The sequence below is a fragment of the Serinus canaria genome, chromosome 2 (genome assembly GCF_022539315.1).
Source record: "Serinus canaria isolate serCan28SL12 chromosome 2, serCan2020, whole genome shotgun sequence".
NCBI lineage: Eukaryota > Metazoa > Chordata > Aves > Passeriformes > Fringillidae > Serinus > Serinus canaria.
In genome coordinates this window covers 56336663-56360239 of record NC_066315.1, presented here as the reverse complement: position 1 = coordinate 56360239, position 23577 = coordinate 56336663, and the positions used below count along the sequence as shown (strand labels likewise).

The 23577-nt window shown below is 44.0% G+C and overlaps 1 protein-coding gene across 22 annotated transcripts in view; it reads right to left on the bottom strand.

Moving 5' to 3' along the window:
* Positions 1 to 13891: 13891 nt before the first annotated feature.
* TNS3 (tensin 3) overlaps positions 13892 to 23577 on the bottom strand; it is a 215213-nt gene continuing 205527 nt past the window's right edge. For all 22 annotated transcript variants that reach the window (XM_030236610.2, XM_018918255.3, XM_050970797.1 and 19 more), the window contains 3 exons: positions 22873 to 22941; positions 22714 to 22740; positions 13892 to 21775 (listed from right to left, as the gene is read on the bottom strand). In XM_030236610.2, coding sequence (XP_030092470.2) covers positions 21631 to 21775; positions 22714 to 22740; positions 22873 to 22941 — 241 coding nt within the window. In that variant the 3' untranslated portion in view covers positions 13892 to 21630. The remainder of the gene's footprint in view (positions 21776 to 22713; positions 22741 to 22872; positions 22942 to 23577) is intronic.

Sequence of the window (23577 nt, the reverse complement as noted above, 5' to 3'; positions counted from 1 at the left end):
AGCTGCCCACTGTAAACTTTGCCAATCAGTTTATCTGATATTTGCATCTTACTGGTTTGAACTTGCTGAGGATGACAGACTCACTGCTGATTGCATGGATCATGGATGGACACTCAGCCTACCAAAGAGAAGAAATAGTTAATGCTGTCAATTGCAATCAAGGAGAAAATAGTTCACATATCAAAATTCTACTGATGTTTTAGTCCTTTGACAATTACAAAGACAATTACTTTAAAAATTCAGTTCAGCTTTAGTGTTACAGGCAAGGAGATTCTCCTCATAGCTAAGTGTCAAGGCAGCTGTTTCATGCATGTTCAGCTGCATAGTCTGGTCCAGGTGAGTTAGTGATAGCAGCCTGCAGTTTTGTAAACAGTTTGGGCTGCTGAAATTAATATGTGTGACTTTCAGGTAAAATTTTGTTAGTCAGCTGTTACTTGGAAGGATGAATCTGAGTGGCAGGTGCTGGAAAGCCATGAGTCAGGCTTGGGCCAGTTGGCTGAAGTGAAGATTGCCATGGCATTCCAGCAATTTTCCCAGGTACCTCTGAATCTGGTCACTGATTCTGCTTATGTAGCAGATGTACCCGAACGTTTAGATTGTTCATTTCTGAAAGAAGTCAATAACACAGCTTTGTTGCATTTGTTGAAAACTTTGTGGTGTGCAGTTCAGGCCTGAGTTCATCCATATTACATCCTGCACATTTGGAGTCACACCAATTTACCAGGTTTCATAACAGGAGGTAATGCCAGGGCTGACAGGGTAGCTAACCCTGCCTGGGTAGCACCTCAGCCGGACAAAATTGCACAAGCCAAAGTGTCGCATGATTTTTGTCACATCCTCTGCAGAAACAATTTCAGTTAACACCAAGGGAAGCTCATAACATTGTCAGTTCTTGTTCTGACTGTCATGGCCTGGCTGCACCTTTACCAGCAGGGGTAGACCCCAGAGTTCCAAAAGCCTTGCAGCTTTGACAAATGGATGTCACCCATATTGCTGAATTTGGCTAACTTAAGTATGCATATGTGTCTATTGACACCTTCTCCTCTGCTATGTGGGCATCTGCTCATACTGGAGAAAAGGGTCGCAATGTTATTGGCCCTTGGAGGATGGCTTTTGTGATTTTAGGTGTACCTTCTTCTGTGAAAACTGATAATGGTCCTGCCTACATCGCGCAGAAGATGTGGCAGTTTTTATGTTTATGGGGAGTGTTGCATGAATTTGGTATTCAGCATTCTCCAGCTGGTCAAGCTATTGTTGAACGCACTCATGATACTTTAAAGTGTGTTCTTGAAAACAAAATGGGGGAATGCCTGGAGAAAGTCCTCACAGACAACTGGGAAAAGCTCTATATACAATTAATCACCTTACAGTGCCACAAAATTCAAACAATACTGTCATTTTTAATCACTTTCTTTCATTGCAGTCTTCAGGCATCATCCTTTGCTAATTGCTTACATAAAATCTGTCTTAAGTTATTATCCTCAACCTGCTTTTCTAAGGCTGCTGCAATTTTCTCAACAAGTGGCAGAAATGGTTCCTTTATTTATTAGGTTATTGTCACATATCATGGCCTGAGAGCAGCCGTTTCCATAGTTTTTAACAGTGCCCTGTTAGGAGTAAAAAGTTGTCTATTTTAATGTTATAGAGTTGACAAGTTAAACCAATTGGTATTAAGTTAGAGCTTTAATTACTTATTGTTAACATTTTCATGTTGTAATTACCTGTTAAGACTTTTTTTAATCACCTGTTGTTAATTCTTTAATTGTTTGAAATCCTCCTTCGTCAGGTATCACCCCTGCTGCTTCCTGGAAAATCGCACCCGGGACTGTGAGGATGAAGTGACATCAGAGCTTGTATGCAAAAGTAGGAACACTTCACCAAGTTCAGCAAAGAAAACCCCTGAAACACCGAGCCACCACAGGATTGAACAATCTAAGTGACGTCTAAGGGTAAGCACCTGAACCCGGGGTCTGCTGGGACCTTTTTTTTAGCCTTTAGCCCTGGCCTAAAGAGATACTGGCTAGAGGGAGGACCTCAGAGGTTGACTTGGGGTGTGGAATCTCCTGGTGCTCTCAGGAGGACAGAAGCCCCAGCTCTGCCTGCAGACCAGCGGACAAAGCTGCACTCTTCCTCCTCCGTGCCACTCCTGGGAGCAGTGGCGGCATGTGCGTGACCCATCGGGCCCCCACTCAAGCTGATTTTAATAAAGGCATTTAAATGAAGAAAAATCTCCTGCCCTATTTATTTCATGCCCCAATGCCTGTCTTTTGACCCTACTCAATAATCCCAGGGTCCAATGCAGCCTGAACATCAGGATTAGAAAAGACACCCTTCCCCATAAGAGCATCTACTCCAAGGGTATATCGGGGATCAGCCTGAGGTAATTGCATGTTACCTGCTGCAGCCTTATCAGCTATCTGCCTCCAGTTGTCCTCAAAACTCTGAATTGCACAGGTTGGAACAACACTTGACCCAGCTGTTAAATATCAAATGGGGCAAGCAGATCTGTGTTTAACACCCTCATAACTTGAATAACTTCTGAAGAACCAAGCCCATATTTTGCTACTTTATCTTATAAATCTTGCACAACTTTCCATCCAATACATCATGGCTGTCAATTTGTCCCATTGGGAAGAGCCTTAAATACAGGAAAGATTTGGACACCCCCGTGAAAAACACCAATCACTTGTTTTTTAAAATTTTAAAGATTTAATAGTAATAAAATAGTTATAAAAATAATACACTTAGAGTAATAATAATTTAGACCATTTGAATTAAGACAATATGAGACAATAAAAACAAAGAGTTATGGACGTCCAGGTACCTTTTTCTGGGCAGCACAAGCCCGAAAAAGGACACCCGTTAACAAAGGATTAACCCTTAAAAACAATAGCCTGTTGCATATTCATACACTTCATACATGATGCATAAATTCCATTCAAACACAGGATTCGGCCTGGTCATCGTCAACTTCTTCCTCCTAATCCTAACAGCGCCTTCGAGGCGGGAAGAAGTTCGTTTCTTCTGATAAGGGAGCAATAAATTCTTTTTCTCTGAAAGATTTAGGTGTCCTGTGGCTGCTATCTTGCTGCAAGTCCTTTCTTTAAAAAAAGTATCCTACATAGCATAGTTTCTATTTTAACAATTTTTATAACCTAAAACTATATTTAACACACTACTGAAGAGAATTAATACAGCATTACTTTCTAACACAACACATATAATATTCATTTTAATATTTGCGAAAAGCCAATCATAAAATACGCATTTTTCACACCCCCTTGTGGGGCTACATGACTCCATGACTCACCTGCATACTTCCCGCAGATGCTGGAACAACCGCTTGACTTTCCCCTGTGTCTCCCCACCCTGCATCTACAGTCTTGATAATGCTGCCGCTGGGCATTCCCATCTTCTCCAGCAAGTCCCAATTCCCCATTTCCAGAGCTTGAATTTGACCAATTCCCAAAAACGGCCAGGGTGCTCTGGTGGCACGGTGACCTGACAGGGTGGCAATGTCCACAGGTGGCTCTGAGGCATTCTCGAAGCTGTTGGTGCCGGCTCTCAAGTGACAAGGCGCTCCCCCACTGCGGGACAAGCTGTTGGCTTTCATCTGTGTCACTGTCCCCATCCTGGGGCAGCAGCAGGTGGGACGGCCTAGAAGAAGTGGAAGAGGGTGGGCTGGCTTGAGGCGCTGAGGCGGGTGGGGTAGCCATGGTGGGCGCTGCGGGCAGTGGCATCGATACAGTGGAAACAGAAGGCACAGCGCCCACAGCCCCACTCGCGGCACAGGGAGGAGAGAGTGCAGATGCTTGCGCTGACCCCACTGATGGGAACGGGGAGGCTGAGGGGACAATGGCTCCAGCTGCACCATCTGTCTGCAGTGGAGCTGCCCCCTTTGCCACTCGTGGCGTGGAGAGAGGAGGCGCCGGCGGGAGGAACAAAGCTGTCTGCTGCAAAGGCTCTGCCGCCGCTGCTTGGGATGCAGAGGGAAGAGGCGGTGGGGCGGGAAGCGAAGCTGGGTGCCACAAAGGCTCCGCTGCTGGTGCTTGCAGTGCTGGGAGAGGCGGTGGCAGAGTGGAGGGGACAGAGGAGGATGCCCAGAAATTTCTGGCTGGGGCTCAGGTAACGAAGCCCTCACAAGCTGGTTACAGATATGTTTGCATTATATGATCATGGGGAGAGGGGTATATCGGGGGGTTGTAATCTTGCAGTGAGGGATATATTTTGTGAGCAACTTCTGTGTCCCTCAGGGGTACAGGCGGAGCCAAGGGAAAGCCGCCAGCAGCCCCCTCAGCCTCCTCTCCTTCCGGCACATCAGTGTTCAGAGACGGATTGTCCACCCTCTCTGAGTCCACCACATGTGTTTCTTATTGTCCTAGACAACCCAGGCTGCCTGACGGCAACAATGCGGGGGGGGGGGGGGGGAAGGGAACTATGGGGAGAACAGAGCGCATCTAAACTACAATAACATAACTATCTAACTATACATTGCTAAAGCTTTTCTTAATATTCACATGATAGTTATCCCTTAATTGCAAGAGCCAATTATCTTATTATCCATCCATAACAGTGTCCTTATCTCCACTGGAGATTTCTTCCCAGAGCTGGTCTCCTAGCAACTGCCAAGTGTCTAAACTAAAAGCAGTCCCAGTGCCCACCAAAAATCCATGAGCCTTTGCCCAGCAAAGCAGGACATCCATAGAGTGATCCAATACAGTGACTTCCATGCACGGCAATGCACCCTTCCACACAGAAAGCATGATTTGTTCCTCTATAGAGGTTTGATTCTCCATCTCAAAGAGAATCTCTTCCCAGCTGTCTGTATAAGCAGTGGTTTGGTCCAGAACACAAACTCTCACTTGCTGGGGACCCATCCGAGTAGTCTAAGCTGTCTCCACTACCCATGGTCAGAAAAGACAAGCCCCCTTTTAGGAGGGCACGGGGAAAAGGCACCGTACCTCTTGTCTCAGAGGATGGAGGCAACTGCGAGTCTCCAGTCTTGGCTGCAGGGAAGGTTGGAGATTACCGGACTCCTTGTTCATCAGAGCTGGCTGCAGAGAACAACGGGGTCCAGCAAACCCCTGGTTCTTCAGTCTTGGCTGCAGTCACATCCGGGGTTTACCAGATGTTGCTGTTACATTGAGGATGGGTGAATAAAACAACATACAGACTCCAAGGTCTCAGGAGGCAAAATGCAAAATTTATTAGAAACTACACATTCTTTTTACAGACAGTTATGATAAATGTGGACCTGACTGGTCCTTAATCAACACCCCTCACACCATTGGCTAATTAGGAACAACACCCTTCTTGCACCTCTTACAAGTAAACAACTCGTTCAAAACACCAGCTGCAGGATTGTTTTAATTCTTTGAGTTTTCTCAAAACTCCCCATAGGAATGTCTGGGAAAGTTTATCTGACTTTCTTTGACCAGACTCTCAGTATCCACAGTCAGCCTCACTGATCAAAAATTCAGTGGATTATGGTATCTTTGGATAATCCTTTAAGAAGCCTTAAACTTACACCCAAGATGAATGCTGGCTGTCAGTCTGGAGTTCAATAGTTTCTTAAATAGAGTCATTTAAAAGGTTTCAATGTTCGTGCATGCCCTGACTAGTAAGCACTAGTCAATCATAATACATACTTGTATACAATCTCACTTAGACGTATTCAGGTTATCAGTACTCACTTCTGTTCTCAGCCTTAATAATTCAATCAACATAATTCAACCTATTAAATTCAGAAGGGTGATCAGGACAACATGCAACTATCCCGTTATGTACAGTAAAACAATACATTCAACAAAATAATAAGCACCCCTGAACAAAAATATCTACCACTGCCTAAATGTTTACCATCACCCATAGCTGCAGGAGCCCTTTTCCTAAAGGCTTAAGGACTGTAAGTAAGGACTTGGAAAGCCCCTCCCGGGCAAGGCCTCCAAGCCTACCTTGAGTGTTGTGGTGCGCAGTCGGTTTCTAGTTATGTTATTTCCCCTGTTTTGTATTGTCCCCCCCGTTTTGTGATGCTTCCCCCAGTTACAACCCTATACCCAGTTCGATGGTTCAGTCCTGGTTCCCCCTTTCCCTCGAATGGTGTCCTCCCTGTCTGGGCTCGCTGCCAAGCCCTTGTCTCCACCCCCGTTCCCCTGGCAACTGCCCCTTCCTTATATTTTCCCCTCCTCCAGAGCCCTGTTCATCTCCTGAAACCCCCCCATCCTTCCAGAAACTTCTCCCTTCCACAGGGGGTGATTGGGCAGGTGCCCCGAGCCCCTCCTTTGTTCGAGTATCACTTGTTGCCACCGGTGTCAGTTATGTTGATTCCCCTCCTCAGTTTCCCCCGATTGGTTCTTGTACACCCCTTTATATACTGCTGCTCCCCTTTGTCCTTGTCTTTTCCCGCCTGGATTCCCTGGAAACAATGTTACATTAAAAACTCTGGACTGCACCAGGCGAGTTAAAACCCTCTTTTCTCTCGGCTTCTCCGCCTTTGCCGCTCCTTTCGATACTGTTGCTTCTGCCGAAGGCGCAGCCCAGATGTCCCTGACAGATCCGGGTAGTGCCCCCCACTGCTAGCTGCTGCTGTGCTCCGAGCTAGCCCCGGCTGCCTTCCCCCCCCGCCGCTCGGACGGGAGTGAAGTGCATTCGACGCAGCAGCGCAGCAGTTTGGCGCCCACCGTGCGGCGAGAGAAGACCCCCTCGCCCCGCGGCAGGAGTCAGCAGCCTCCAGAGGAGTTTTCGCCTCCTTTTCTTCGTCTGCCGCTTGCTCCGTGGTTGTTAAACTACCCTGCTTCGGGAGCAGACCCCGTTTTAGGGGTAGGGCTCCGGACAGGGATCGGATCGACACCTCCCCGCACCCAGGAGCCGATCCGGGATCAAAGCCGCGGACTTCGGAGTTTTTTTTCCCCGTTTTCCCGCTGGTCAGGTGAGTAACTCCAGCTTCCCGACTTCGGGAGTTGCTCCCCCCCCCCCCCATCTCCCAGTTTCACCCGGTCGAGTCGAAGTTTCGCCCTGAGCTCTTGGGGTGAGGTTGGGGCTAGCGGTTGGGGTTTTTTTGTTAGTGTTTTTTTTCGTTTCACTCCGAAGGTTTGTTTTTGCGGGTCAGAGATGGGTTGCAAACTCTCTGTCCCCCAGAAAAGAGTTTATTACCAAGTTGTGGGTACCCTTGAAGGTAGAAATGTTGAAATTGTTAAGCGGGAGTTAAAAGATTTAATCATATGGTTGTTCATTCAATTTCCAGAGCTCTCCCTGGATTTAGTTAATGAAATAAAATTCTGGAATTCAGTTGGAGACAAATTAGCACAATTCGAATCTAAAGGGAGATCAAAAAACAAAAAATTAGTTTATTGGACCTTCCAAATCATTACAGCTCTTAGAGAAAAACAGAAATCGAAGGAACAACCACCCCCCCATTCGTGTTCTCCCTACCCCCGTGTCCCAGACCCTTGTCCCACCCCTTCTCTCCCTGAGAATAGCAGAACCCTTAGGAGAGCAGCTCGCGAGAGCACCGCGCCGGCTTCCTACCACCCGCCGGGCTCTCCTCAGGGTTCCCTGACCCCCCGCCTCCAAAGTCCTGGCCAGACTTCGGAGAGCTCTCTCCAATCCCCCGATTCCTTTTCCCCTGAGTCCCCAGTTGTGCGTCCCAAAGTTAGATTTGCAGTTTCAGAGGGCAGCAGCCCCCAGACCTCTTCACAAAATGGCTCCCATGGAGCCCAAAATGGCGGCGACCGCATGGCTTTTCCCGCCATCAGTTTTTCTTCTCCCCATAATCCTTTCCTTTCTCCCGCCAACCCTTTCTCCTCCCCTTCCCATTCCTATAACCCCGCCCCTAATTATGTTAATTCTTCTCCCAATCCCCCGCCTTCCTACACGCCCCTTTCCCCTCCTCCTTCCCAAGCCCCGCCTTTTGAACATGCCCCTCAGGCGGAGCCAACTCCATCAGCTCCACCTCCTAGCTCCGCCCTGGTTCCCACACCTGACCCCTCCCCTTGGCTTCCGGGTTCCCACGCCCCGCCTCCCAGTTCCCACGCCCCGACTTCCGGGAGTGGAGATCAAGATGATTCGGATTTTACTGTGCCATCTTTAATAACTGCCGCTCCTGTTTCTTACCACCAAGAAAGCGTAGGGCCCTCCCGAGCGCAATGGACCCCATTCCCCCATTCCACCATCAAGGAGTTGTGCAAGGCCCAAAGAGAGTTTTCCCGGGAGAGTGAATACTTCCGGGGACTCCTTCGGGCCTCTTTATTAGAATCTGATGTTGTACCCGCCGACTTGCGGACGCTTTTTTCATGCCTCCTCAACCCCACCGAATTCTTAGTGTGGGAGGAGGCATGGAAAAAGGGAATCAGGGACATTCTTCCACAATTGTGGGAGAATCCCCAAACTGCCACAACCCTCGGTGGTGAAACGGTTTACACCGACCTATTGGTCGGTCTTGGGAATTGGGCCGACGGAGCTTTTCAAGCTAGAGATATCCCCCGTCAAGCGCTTCGGGAGAGTGCAAGGATGGCCGAACGGGCATTCTTAGCACTCCGCCCTACTGCCCAGGAGCCCACTTTCACCAAAATTCATCAGGGGCCAGGGGAACCTTTCATTGTTTTTGTCGAGCATCTCCGCAGGGCAATCAACCATCAAGTCCAAGCGGAGAGCGCTCGACTCGAGATCCTAACAGAATTGGCTAATGCCAATGCTAACGCTGTCTGCAAAGCAGTCATCCTCAGCCTTCCCGTCGATCCTCCTCCAACCATCCAATCAATGATCGAAGCTTGCCAGAAAAAGGCACCATCCCTCGCCAAGGAGGATCCAAAAACTCCACCTCCAAGCCGTCGCGTGTCATTCGCAGAATCAACAAATTTCGACAGCGATGTGATGGCCGCCCAGCAGCAGCCGACGTCACCCAAAAGCAAGAGGCCCAGCCAAGGACACTGCCATCTGTGTGGCGACCCAGAACACTGGATGCCTGACTGCCCCTTGCGGAAACAGTTTTTCCAGTTCCGCAAGGAGCAGGCAGCATCCAAAGACAACCAACAAAAAAACTGAATTCCGAGCGCAGTTCCCCCCTGCGCAAGGATAAAAATGAGGCGGGAAGTTTTAACATCAGCCCCAAAAATCCAGGGAGGGGACCCCATTCCCACACCCTTACCCATTCCAACCCACCCAATAAGTTATCATCACCGGACACGACTACTTCACCAAATGAGACTTTGCCAATGATAACATCTGCTTTGTGTGCCTTCCCTTTCAGGTTGCACCTCACAGACACCCTCACCATCTCCGACCCTGAAACCTGGAAGGTTGAGGGGCCATTTGACCTGGTAACATGGGGTCGTGGATACGCATGCATGTCCACCCCCGCCGGGCTCAAATGGGTCCCCTCAAAGTGGGTAAAACCCTTCCTCCCAGGGAAGGCACACAAACCAAGGGTCACCCCTCAGGTGACCCAGTCCGCCCTGAGGAGAAAGCGCAAAGTCCATGTCGTGTCCGGTGTCCCCCAGGCTGAACCATCCACCCCAGAGCCCTCGGTTTTAACTTATTTTCTTCGTTTGTTTCAGTTAGAACCCGATTCATCAGTTTAAGTTTGTTGCTCTGTCTCAACCCACCTGATTTTCAATTATTTATAAGCTACTCCTCCGTCTTCTATCCACCGCCGCACCACAAGTGAACCACGTCTCCCTCCCTACTGCTACGAACTCTAACCAAGAGACCTCGCATTATGAGGAGATGCAACCACTTTCAGTTTCACCCACTCCCCAATAGTTTGCTGTCTCCGAACCTGCCAACGATGCCCACCAACAGACATCAGCGAGCTCCGAAATGGACACTTTAAAAACTGAGTTTTAATTTTATTTTTTCTAAAACAAAAAGAGTGAGATGTTGTGGTGCGCGGTTTCTAGTTATGTTATTTCCCCTGTTTTGTATTGTCCCCCCTGTTTTGTGATGCTTCCCCCAGTTACAACCCTATACCCAGTTCGATGGTTCAGTCCTGGTTCCCCCTTTCCCTCGAATGGTGTCCTCCCTGTCTGGGCTCGCTGCCAAGCCCTTGTCTCCACCCCCGTTCCCCTAGCAACTGCCCCTTTTGTTACATTTTCCCCTCCTCCAGAGCCCTGTTCATCTCCTGAAACCCCCCCATCCTTCCAGAAACTTCTCCCTTCCACAGGGGGTGATTGGGCAGGTGCCCCGAGCCCCTCCTTTGTTCGAGCATCACTTGTTGCCACCGGTGTCAGTTATGTTGATTCCCCTCCTCAGTTTCCCCCGATTGGTTCTTGTACACCCCTTTATATATTGCTGCTCCCCTTTGTCCTTGTCTTTTCCTGCCAGATGCCCTGGAGACAATGATACATTAAAAACTCTGGATTGCACCAGGCCAGTTAAGACCCTCTTTTCTCTCTGGCTTCTCCGCCTTTGCCGCTCCTTTCGATACTGTTGCTGCTTCTGCCGAGGCGCAGCCCGGACGTCCCTGACGGATCCGGGTAGTGCCCCTAGCTGCTAGCTGCTGCTGTACTCCGAGCTAGCCCCGGCCGCCTTCCCCCCCGCTCGGAGGGGAGTGAAGTGCATTGGACGCAGCAGCGCAGCACTTGAGAAAGGGGATCCAGGTTTTATAAGACCAAATTTACAATTTGAAGTGACTTGATTTCATTTTTAGGACAGAACCACCTGGGTTTAATGGCATACTTCCTCTGCCAGCCAGGGCCACGGCTTGGTCAGAGCCAAGACCTTGGTTGGGAGGTTTTCCATATCATGTCTTAAAAATAAACCTTTATTAATGTCTACTGAAAAAGTTTCTTAACATAAAAATCTTACAAGTAATCAAAGGAATGCCCACAACGAATGTCAAATATGTTATAGCTGGATGCCTATGTGTGCCAGGCATTGAGTTTAAAGCTTAATAAAAATACACACTTAAGAGACAAGATGATATTCAGATTTTGATTTTAATTTTGTAATGTATTACTAAATTTTGCAAATGCATTATCAGTACACTTAACAACATCCCTCTCTGGAATCTGTAGCTGACATGATCTTACCACTTCCAAAAAGGCACCCTTAAAAACCTTTAGCTTATTTCTAAGTGGGTAAATATTAAAACTAGTTAGCAGAATTAAACACCAGAATCTTCAGAAGTCATTCCTGTGCATAGTTAAATGCTGCAAGATAATTTCACGTTTAATAAAGCAGACTTTGATAAAAGTTGTGCAAGTCATAATCAAATCTAAGTAGTTTTTGTTAATTCAAAGTTTACAGAATTATCAAAAAAGACTTGGCAAACATCAATAATATTGAACAACTCACAGATATGGTCCTTAAATTTCATAATGCCAGACATTTCAAAATTTAGCAAGCTGTTGGTTGTTGTTGCGTCTTTCTACTGCTGGACACCTCCTGGCTAAGAATTTCTATGGCAATCACTTGCCTTGGTGTCTCTGATTATCAGTTCTTTAGAAGACCTCACCAAAGAAGCCTTCCTCAGTGCGTTTCAACTCGGTAAATAATTCTGGGTCTGCTCTGTGCATCGGGCACCCGCACCACCACAGGCAAGTGGGCCACAGCAGGTTGCAGCAGCTGGGAAGGCGCCACCCGCCACTCCCCATGGCTACCTTGCCCATGCCCTGTTCTCCAGTCCCAGGGCGGGGGTGGCTGCTTGGGCCCCCCCCAGGATGGTGACCCTCGGCACTGCCGTGCTTGATTCAGAACACTGCGTTGGGCTCTGGCTGTAGACAGTCATTGCCAGACGATGGGACTTGTTGCCCACTCCAGGGTGGCTCTTGGCGGTGCGTGGCTCTGGTCGGCTGGTCCCCAGCACCACTCACAGCCAGTAGGGTCCTCCAGCCCCTCAGGCACTGACAGTGGCACTGTCTGCTGTGGTGTCCCCCAGGCTTCTCAAGCCCCAACAAGACTTGTAGAGCCAGTTCATATAGGTATTTTATCTCCCATTTGCATAAAAAGAGGGTCCATACTGATACCACGGCATTTTCTTCAGTGGAAACTTCTGTCCCCATGTCCTCAGTGGTTTTTTCTATTTACACAGTCCAGACCTTTGCAGCAAACCCCACTGCAGGCAGCTCTCCCTGGCTGCCCTCCTCTGCTGGGGTTCCATCTCCGCCGCTATCCCCATGGTCTGGCTATTACCGATCACGTCAGGTATCACCCCTTGTCACAATCAAGACAGACACACAACACGACATTTGAGGTTCATGCCACAACAGCCAGCTTTTATTGAGTTTCTTTTATACAGTTTTAGAAAGCCCATATGGTTGGTCCCGACTGGCTGAAATTCGTTGCCACCTGGCTAACTGGCCAATAGCTGTCTGTGTCCCTAATGGCCTAGACTGGTTGAGTTCTATAATTAGGGTTATCTGTAACTGTGAGGCCTCCAGGACACTGTTGGCCACCACATGTCTCCACTACCCCTCCTAAGGAAGCTGCAGAGAGCACTGTAGTCACCCCAGAGCTTCCTTCTCTCCAAACTGCATAAAGCCCAGTGTCCTTAGCTGCTCCTCAGAGAAAATACCTGCCAGTCTCTTCCCCAGCTTTGTTGCCCTCCTCTGGATGCATTCAACAACCTTCACATCCTTTTTACATGGTGGGTCTCACATGATACCCAGTTATGAGGCCATGCCAACAGTGAATACAGCAGGATAATCACCTCTTTGGACTGACTGTGTTTGATGCATGCCAGGACGTGGTTTGCCCTCTGGGCTGCCAGGCTCACACTGCTGCATGATATTGATGCCCCCTTCCTGCAAGGCAGCTCTCCAGCCACTCCTCACCCAATTTAGACTTGTGTCAAGTGCTACTCCATCCTAGGTGCATTTAGACTTGTTAAATTTAATCTCATTAATCACTGTCCAATGCTCCAAGATACCCAGATCCCTCTGCAAGCCATCTTGTCCCTCAGGGGCACCAGCAGCACCTCCCAGTTTGGAATCATCAGCAAACTTGCTAATGGTGCATTCAATTTCTGCATCCAGATCACTGAGAGATATATTGAACAGAACCAACCCCAGAATGGAGCCTGGAGGAACACCGCTGGTGACCAGGCACCAGCCAGATGTGGCCGTCTTCACTGCAACCCTTGAGCTCTGCCCTTCAGCCAGATCTTCGCCCAGTGCACCATGAACTCACTCATCCCACAGCTGCACAACTTTCTGAAGAACAGCCTTATCATGTGAAATTCTGAACCAATTCCTTGTTTAGCTTTGCTTGCTCATGCAGCTATTTCTTTACCTGTGGCCGCACTTCTCTTCACACAGCAAAGCAAGGCACAACTTCTAAAGGATTTTCTGGAATTCACATTCTCTGAACCTCAGAGAAAGAAAAAACAATTCTTATCTCATTTACTGCTCCTGTGTTTTGGAACAAGTGGAATGCATTGTGGAAGATTGTTTACCTGAAGGGAATTGGTAATTGGATTCTGGTGTGAGAGTTTTGATTCATTGACCAATTTAATCCATTTTTCTTCTTAAATATGTTATCATAGAGACATTATCAGCCTTTCTAACTGGCCCAGCTTTGGCCAGCACCATGTCCCTCTTCAGACCCATCAGGGATTGGCTCTGCCAGATATGATGGAAGTTTCTAGCAGCTTCTCATAGAAGCCACCTCTGTGGCTCCCCCTGCTACCAAAAACCAGGCCATGCAAAACCAATACATTGTGTGACAGTGCACACAGGAAAATGTATACTCAGACTGCATGTCACTCAATGAACTGGACTAAGGTTTAGGGACTAAGGTTTAGGGACTAAGGTTTAGGCCAGGAAGTATTCCACACCTAACAAATGTATCGAGGTAGGAGCAAGCAAAATTCTGAGCTATTCAACATGTTATTCTAACAAAATAAGGCACAAAAGTTTTAAGTTACAGTGAAAGGTGACTAAATGTTACTACTGAAGAGATTCAAACCATGTTTATTCCATTTCTGCTGAGAAACAGGTATGGATGGGTCCCATGTAAGAAGTAATACAGAAAAAATACCAAATCTGGATGTTCTTCAACTGGCATGAGACTAAATATATATTTGACAGGAACAAATTTACATACAGGTTTCAGTGCATGTATATACCATATACTGTAGTTATGCCACTACATGATCAATACCACCTTTAGGGATTTTTTTATTAACTGCCTTGTGACAGAACATACTGACAACATACTGACACATGTTAAGCCACATTTCCTCATAAAAATCCTTAACAGACTTTTAAGGGCTATTTCCAATACCTGGTGCCAGGTACTTGTTATGGAAAGAGACTGAAGTGGTTAGAAGTTGTTTGAGTGCTCCAACAAGGAAAATTATTTCTAGCAGTTACATTTAGGGGTTGTTGACTTTTTGTCAGTTGGAGCAAAACACGCTTTTACACGAGAATATGACTCCAAGTTTACTGCAGAACTAAGTTATACAAACGCATTTTAACTCTTTTCATATGCAGGGAGAAATCTGTGTGCTGTGAAGCTTCCTGCTGAAATCTGGGCCTCCTCTCATCACTCGCATACCCTAGGTATAAACAATTACCATGTGCTTTAGTGGGAGTTTCACATTAGCTTGCAAACAGAAAGGCTTGAAACTAGTACTTCAATCAACATAGTTCTGTTTATTTTAAAAGCTGGATTATTCTACTAGAGTAAACACAAGCATACGGGTCTCCTGGACCAATTCCATCCCACATTTTAATTCCCCATCCATAGAGCATTTCATCCAACTCATTTTTCTGGATTTTCTCTCATACTTGCCATCTGCTTTACAAACAAATCCTGACTTGTACATAATACAGGTGGCAACAGAAAAAAATCCAAAAGTCAGATTTAATTAGACTGAATACAAATAATTGTAGATATTTAAAAGAAAATTTGAGGACAGTATGTAACAGAAAATAATTCACTGTTACATAAAAAGCTATTTCTGCTTTTTAAACAACTCTTCAAATAACACCATTAAAGACATCAGAAGATTTTTACAATTATGAAAATGTATTTTAATGATTTTAAAGACTTCGTTTTTTTAAAAGGTCATGCAGAAATTTGAGGTGAATCCATTTGTAAACACTGCTTACCTTACTGTAAAGGCACCACTGATTAGCTGCAACCCGGAACACCTTCCATAAAACACTGCTGATATTATGTACCTAGAGAAGAAATCTTTGCAAGGCAAAGCACCACCTGTTTGTGGGCCACAGAATCATAGAATGATTTTGAGTTGGAGAAGAACCCTAAAGATCTCTACAAGGGCAGGAAGATCTTCCACTAGATCAGGTTGCTTAAAGCCCAATCAAACCTGGCCTTGAACACTTCTAGGGATGGGGCATCCACAGCTTCTCTGGACAACCTGTTCCAGTGCCTCACCACCCTTTGACTCAAAGAATTTCCTCTTCTAAACTTACTCTCTTTCTCTTTAAAACCATTACTTGACCCATCATTCAATCACTACACTGCCTGATAAAGAGTCCTTCCTCATCTTTGCTGTAAGCTTTCCTTAAGTACTGGAACTTTAAGACCACAACCGGTCTCCCTGGAGCCTTCATTTTATTAGGCTAAACCATCCCAAGTCACTCAGTCTGTCTTCATAGGGGAGGTACTCCAGCCCTCTGTCCATCTCCATGGAGTCAGCACGGCTTCATTAAGGGGAAGTCATCACTGATCTACCTTCTGTGATGAAATGAGTGGCTTAGCTCAAGGGAAACCAGCAGATACTGTCTTCCTGGACTTCAGTTTGGCCTTTGACACTGTCTCGGATAACACCCTCATAGACAAGCTGTCAATGTATCTAGATAGGCAGGCAGTGAAGTGGGTTGAAAACTGCCTGCATAGCTGGGTGCTGACACAGCTGATGAGCAGTGCAAGGTCTAGTTGGAGGCCAGTAACTAGTGGTCTACCCCAGGGGTCCATACTGGGTCAGGTCCTTCATACCATGTTGTTAATTGATGATCTGGATGGATGATCAGGCAGAGTGTATCCTCTGGAAGTTTGTTGATGACACAAAACTGAGGTTGTGGAAGCTGTGCAGCCTGGCAAAGAGGGCACAGGGGGAGCTCATCTATGTGCATAAATACTGGGAGGGTGCCAGACCCTTTCCAGTGATGCTCCTTAACAGGACAAGAGGTGATTTGCACAAACTGAAACTCAGGAGGTTACCTCTGAATATTAAGAAACATTGTAAGGGTGATTAAGAATTACCATTGATTGACCAGGGAGACTGGAGATTCTACCTCCAGTAAATTTAAGCTGTTTGGGCAAATGGCTCTAGATGTCCCTCTTGAAGCAACACAGTTGGACTAGATGATCTCTTTAGGTCCCTTCCACCCTCAACCACCCTGTGATTCTGCAAATATTAAAACATTAAAGCTGGTCCAAACATTTGTACGTTGTGAGACACTAAATGTTTTCAAAGAAAGGAAAGAGTTCCAACTTGATATCCCTTGTGACATGTGATGCACATTCCTTCTCAGTTATTCAGCAAGATCCTTAAATTCTCTAAAAAGCTCCCCACTGCCCTCTTGGTAGTTTGCCCGATGTGTTAGATTTCCTGCAAGCTTCCTGTTTCTGACTATGGCTTTTAAAAACTTCTTCAGCTATTTGCTCTTGTGATTTCCTTTGTCCACACTGCCTGATCCAGTTTATGTTACCATAATCTTTATTCTAGGTATCAACAGCAGAAGCAGATGAGAGATTTATTCTGCCTATCTCGTGGGCCAAGTTTTCTTGTTCCAAGAGTTTTCTAATACAAACGTTTAAAAGATTAGAAGGCAGCAGCTTCTGCCCCTTTTATACAGTGTCTGGCTGTATACTTAAAGGTCTCTCCAAAGAAATTACATAATGGACAAAAATCAGCCTTTCAAACACAAAAGCACATAAAAGCCAAATGCTGACTTGTTTAGCCTTGCCAAAAGAAGACTTAGGGACACGAGGGGGAGCAGAATTCCTGCTATAAATATCTCAAGGAGAGAACAGTTATTCATACTAAGGGAACACTGGTATAAGAACAACTGCATATAAACTAGTTGTGAAATTATCTAGGATGAGTCCTGATAGCAGATTTTCTTCCACTGGAGCAAAGACTTAAAATGCAGAGCAGCCTTAAAATGCAACTAACAGCAGCACACATACACAATGGCATCCAGGTTAAAGGAGAAGAGTTTAACAGGAGAGACTGGACTCTTGACACAAAAGACCATTTTACTATTGCATCCTTGTCATCTGCTCACATTATAATTCATTCTAATAAAAGAACAACACTTTTAATGGACAAATGTCACTTTACAACCATGCACAAACTTCACAAACTGATGAATGACAGTCAAGCACACAGAATGAAAAATTCCTGCCAGTGTATGCCTCACTGTCCTGGGTTGCAAGATTCGGGTGGAGGTCTGTATTCTATTATCACCTGTTAAAGGTATGGCAGTTATCTTCTGTTGATTGGGCAGTTTTTCTTTATCTCTTTCACAACCAATCCTCCCTCCCAGGAGATATCTTCTGATAATGGGCCATTGAGTCTCACTGCAGACTGATAAAATTACATCATCCCACTGTGAGATGCTCCGCCCAGAGGGAGGAGCCAAGCACTCCTACCTGGATATAATCTGAGATTTGGAACACCACAGTGACTGTTCTCCACAGGATTCCCAGAGGAGCACTTTCTTTTCCACTGGATTCCCAGAAGAAGACCAGGCCCCTCTACACCACCACTGGGCCTTCAGAGGAAAACTACACCCCTCTACAGGATCCCTGCTCCAACAGAACCACATCTGTCACTCTAAGAGTGTACAGCACAATTCCAATTGGACTGCTACCAACACCCTGACCAACAGGGTGTGAGGTGGTATTCTGACTCTGTCAGTGTTGTTTTGTATTACTGCATTTTTTATTTTAGTTTTCTCCCCTAATAAAGAACTGTTATTCCTGCTCCCATATCTTTGCCTGAGAGCCCCTTAATTTCAAAATTATAACAATTCAGAGGCAGGGGGTTTAATTTTTCCATTTCAGGGGAGGCTCCTGCCTTCCTCAGCAGACACCCGTCTTTTCAAACCAAGGCACTCACAGAAAAGGCATAAGCATGACATACCAGAGTTTATCAGTCTCAGAAATAACCCTGATAAAGCATGTATATAACTCAACCTTCACTGTCTGGCTGATGCACTGTTTTTGTACCTGTTTCAGGCAGGGGTTAAATTTCTCAGCCCCCTCTGGAAGGTTTTTCAGCATAAGCAGAGTGGAGGTGAAGTTAAACGGTTACAATATCTCAGAGGATGGTATCATATTCTTCCCTCTTACCCAAATATGCAATGCAAGCAATAGATACTTTTATACCATTATAGCCACAAATTAACTAGGAAAATCATACACTTCAACTGACCTGAACCACTAACACAGGCTCATCTGAAGTCCTTGAAGGAAATCTCAAACACTTCTTACAACTAAACCCCAGCACCCAAATTATTCTTAACTCATGAAGGTTTTGCTTATTAGCCGATTTTGAATGCCAGAAGGTAACTTTCATTCGAAATAGACTGCTCTGTGACACTGAGTGGTGGAATTTCACTTTTGTAATTTTATTATAATCTGAAAGAGGCGGTATCTGAAGAGCAGAGAAAATGACTATACAAAGAATTTATGGAACATTCATTTATATACTGAAGACTTTTAGACGCTTCTTTACAGTTTCAAGAAAAAAAATTAAAATTTTCACTAGTAGGAAAAACCAAGAAAGAAATATTAAATATTTAATGACAGGATTGGATACACAAAACCGTTAATAAAAACCGTGGCTTTTAGCATTTTTGTAGTTTAACTCTGTATGATTATAACAGTGTATTTATGAACCACATTAATAGGAGTCTGGGTAAATATATGTCAACTTGCTGCCATTAGTTATGAAATTGCATATACACATCTACCAAAACTCTTGAAAGAAAGTGCTATATAAAGATTAGTCTTATATTTGCCATGAACATAAAAGTTCCATGAATATTTTTCTACACAGATTATATAATGGTACATATTAAACTATCTTGCTTTGTCCATTTTAAAATTCATTAAAAAGCAAATGCACATGGCAATATACCATCCAAAGGAATGCAAAATAGAAAATCTCCCTTAGAAACAGGGTAACTTCTTTTTTCCCACTTAGTAAGTAGAGCAAAACTCCCAGAAAATACCACCAGGAGTGTCAGCATGCAATCCCTCATGCTTTTGAATTCAGCAGACCTTGAGAAAGCACAAGGAATATAAAATAAGGTCCTGAATGGAAATGACAATACACGGGGAAAAAAAGACATTTTATTTTCAGCCCAAAGGCCAACACTTAATGTCTAAGAAGACACACTAAAATTTATTATCTACATAAGTGAAAAAATATAGTTTAAAAAATCCTCCTCATTTCAATTCTTTCGACACATCGGATTAAAATCTAATTGAGACTTAAATCTACTTGAAATGCCAACTGAAGAATTTCTGTGGGCTCCAACAGGGTGATGAGATTAGACAACTGGAATCTTGGTACTCCAAAAGAATCTTAAAAGAAAACTTGTTCTCACATTTTATAAAAGGAGCAAAGCTCCTAGATGTAAGAACTGCATTCTTTTTCTTGGATGGTATATGAACACTGTTTAAGTAGTATACCTCTGTGCCAAAAGAATCACCAATCAGAGGTACTTGCCTTTTTTGCTTCAATGGTAGCTATTGAATTCAGCACTTTGGATTGCTTCACCCTTCTACAGATATCCAATGCCTACTGCTACTAATAAACCACTTTCTGGTCCAAATACATTAAACTTCATATATTTCTTCTCTCTCTCTCTTCCTCACCACTTTCCTCTTAAAAAACACAAAGTTATTTACACAAAATTGGTAGTTACACAAATGATTTGGTAACACTTCAGCTATGGTCACTGAATAACGTTCAACATGGTCCTAATACTTCAGGAAATACAAAGAGAGCTGTTAACAACCCCCCATATTTTATACAGGGCAAATGTAGTTCAAATTGCTGAATAAGAGGATTAAAATCTACAAGTGGATAAAGTGGTTCATCTATCAACATACAAAATACAGAATGTTATTTTATTCCTCAGGTTATTAACGTAATGTTGACAGCTACACATGAAAGAAACAGAATCAATGAAATTTTTCAGCACTTGCCACACTACAGCTGCATTATAACCATCAGTTCTCATACAGGGATCTAGTACTGCTCTTTCTCAATGAATGGGAACTACACAGGAGATCTCAGTGGCTTACTCTCCTTGTGCAGGCTTCCACTGTAACCTACTGCATTAATTTTCTATAAAGCTAAATAGCACTTTCTTATGTATTTCAAATATCAATGTGTTAAGAAAGATAAAGAGATATGTACAAGTGTGCTGGATGTAGAAATCATAACATAAATGCTCTCAAGAAATGGGACAAAGTAACAAAATAAATTCCATTCACTTTCAGATTTCCTAGCTCAAGGAATAACAAATCAAATATAGTTCCTATAGATGGGAAAAAAAAAAAGGTAAAATAATCCTCAAAACTCCAGCAAAATAATGGGGTAGAAGAGTCCGTAAATATAGTTACATATTATGTAGGGGAATAAAACAGTACTGCAGAAGCAGAAAATGGGAAGTGTCTTGTCACTGTAAGACGAAAGACAAAATATCAGACTATTTTCTCTAGCAAGGCACAGGCTACACACACATTTACTTACACAAAATAGTGCTAAAGGTAAACCTCAACAGTGGTCTAGTTTAAGAATTATCTCTCTGACATACCAAGATCTGAGACCCACTATAAATAATCTGTCACCAGTAAAAATGCATAAATTATACAATCTTCCTCTGTGCTTTTCCCTCATTTTCATCCTGTAATTATTAAAATGCTTAATCTTCCCTGCTTAGTTCTCTGCATTAAAAAAATTACAAAAAGCCCCTTATTATAGAACAGATTTTCACATCTCTTTTTGTTCTGCCACTTTTGCTCTATTGAAAAATTTTCAAACTAAAACAGCTCAGCCTTCTTAACACTAAACACAGAGCAATCTTCCTGAATATTCCACAGTGCCACTCCTTTCTTACCATAAAACAACTTGCACAAACGTTCTCTTCACATACGCCTTCCCCTTTCTCCATTCAGTTCTCATCACTGATCACAAAGACATAGGGAAGAGCAAATAGTTTTCCTCAGATGATCATTCTCCTAAAAGCACATTTGCAAGGCCTATAACTACCATTGATGCAACCATGGCAAGTGTCTTTGTGGAGGTTTTACAGAACACTTCCTGAACAAAAAAGTAGTGCAATCTACTAAGTATTTCTGCTCCAATAAACTATGAGAAACAGCGTATGAAGATACATTAGAAACCCATCAGGAGAAAAGTTCTTCATTTATGCTTCATTCAGGTAAAGGCTACGTGGTTTAAGGTGGCACCCAGCTTCTTTTGTTTTGTCCTCTGATATAAAAACAAAAAATAATGCTTTGTAAGGCATCTTGAAGAAAAAGCCTGAGCTCTTGCTAACACAATACACAGATCATCCTCTGCTTTCCTTACTGGGAATGACAATATTCAGACATTGTTGCTGAATAGCTTTTCTCCCTCTCACAGTGATTTCCTTCAGTGAAGTCAACGAAGAGTTCTGAATCAAGGATGGCAGGGTATCAGATCTTCTTCTGGGATCCAATCATGACCTTTGATACAAAGTTTACAATAGCACTGGCAGGTTGTTCTGGATCATGCTCTGCAAAGAGGTGGCAGACGTTGTCTGTGGCACTGCCTTGCTTCCTGGCAATGAACCCAAACACTCTGCAAGGGCAGCAATCAAAGTATGTCAGAGAACTGACAGATAGGCATTGCCTCACTTCATAAAACAGAAAAGATACTGCAGAAACCAAGCACACATATCAGACTTCTCTGTTCTGATGGACAAGGTTCCAGGTGGCTGCTAAACACAGTGGTCCATTTGGACCAGCCAGCTCAGGAGAGAATCAGGGAAGCAGACTGTCCCCTTCCTGCTACTCTTGTCCATATGGCATCCTGTGCTGTTTGCTGTCAGAGACATGCTGCTAACCCTGGAGATATATTTAATCTGATTCGATACTGCTATTGTTTAACCTGGCTTGAGGGGCGTGTGGTGTGGTGTGTCAGGGATTGCCCAAAGAGAGGATTTTGAGGGCCACACATCTTAGTGGACAGAGTACTGGAAAAAGGATTTAAGCCATCTATTTCTGTTCCTTTCCAGAAACAAGTGCTGAGCCTCTCTGTGTAAGTTATTTCTTTTGATTGAAGGGTGGCAACAAAGTTTGCCTTCAACAGAAAACACTCTGCAATCCACAGGTAACCATGTATTTATGCCACACACCAATATTACTAGGAGTGTTTTCATCTGTGTACCAGGAGAGGTATTTTTTTTAAAGCTGTAAGTCTAAGTGAGAAAAGCTTGTGCTAAGTCTTGCTGGACAGGTGGAACACAAAACTGAGAGAGCAAATATCTCCAATGCCTGAAACCACAGTCAAATCACAGACCGGCAATCTAAATAAACCATGTGAGCTCTGGCTCCAGACTTCCCACCCCCACCCACCACATAATTAGACCCCAATTTGCAGAGGTGTAGGTGAAGTAACCAATGTCTAATTACAGAGGGCTGAGAGAATTTTGTCTCTGAACAAATGCTTTCCCTTCCATTTCTCAGACAAAAGTAATTTAGAACACCAAACATTCAGTTAAAAGAGACTCTACTTACTTTGCAGAAAGGCCATCTTTCATCCACCTTGTCCATTAAGAAAGCAGTAAAAGAAACATAGAATGGAGAAATAAAAAAGTTAGTTTCAGCTTGTTTGTTGGTCTTTTCTTGGTAGAACAATACAAATAACATATTAAAAATACTGCTTGTCATACTTACTTTCTGTCCTGTGGATCCAAAGCACAGAAAATAACAGTGTTGACTGAATAATGTCGCCGAAAAAAGAGTCTGGATAGGAAGAAGGAAAATTAATTTCAGAAACAGTAAATATGCTTAGAATTCCAAACAATAAACTAATCTGAAAAATAAATTGTATTTAGTCTTAATTTAATACAGACAATATTTTTTGCTATCTTTGAGTGATTTTGAAATTCACCTGAACTGCTCCAATCCAATAAATATGTTTAAAGCACTAACATAAAGTTTTTCGAACTAAAGGAAAACTGATTCTCAAGCTAAGAGCTAAGAGTATGAAATGTATTTTTTCTAAAAACTGGCCATTTAGATAGTATTTTAGTGGGACAGACAACTTTGTGGAACTTGTGAATAATTTGATCGTTTTACATTTCAAAATATTCACACTCCTAGGCATTACCATTAAGGTAAAGGTTCTGTGATCTGCTGCAAATGATTGCAAACCCCATGGAATGAAGAAGTTTGGCCCTTTTTTTCTTAATCTATAATGAATTCCTGTTGTCCTTCCTTTGTTATTGCAATTTTTTTTTTTTAAATTGAAAGAGTTTGTGGTAGCCTAGCTAGCACTTAGAACAAAGTAAATATAAATTAACTTTTTATCACATTTTTTTACAGGCTATCCTGTAAAAAAACACTGTTTCAGATCCTGGAAATACCCATCATCTGCTT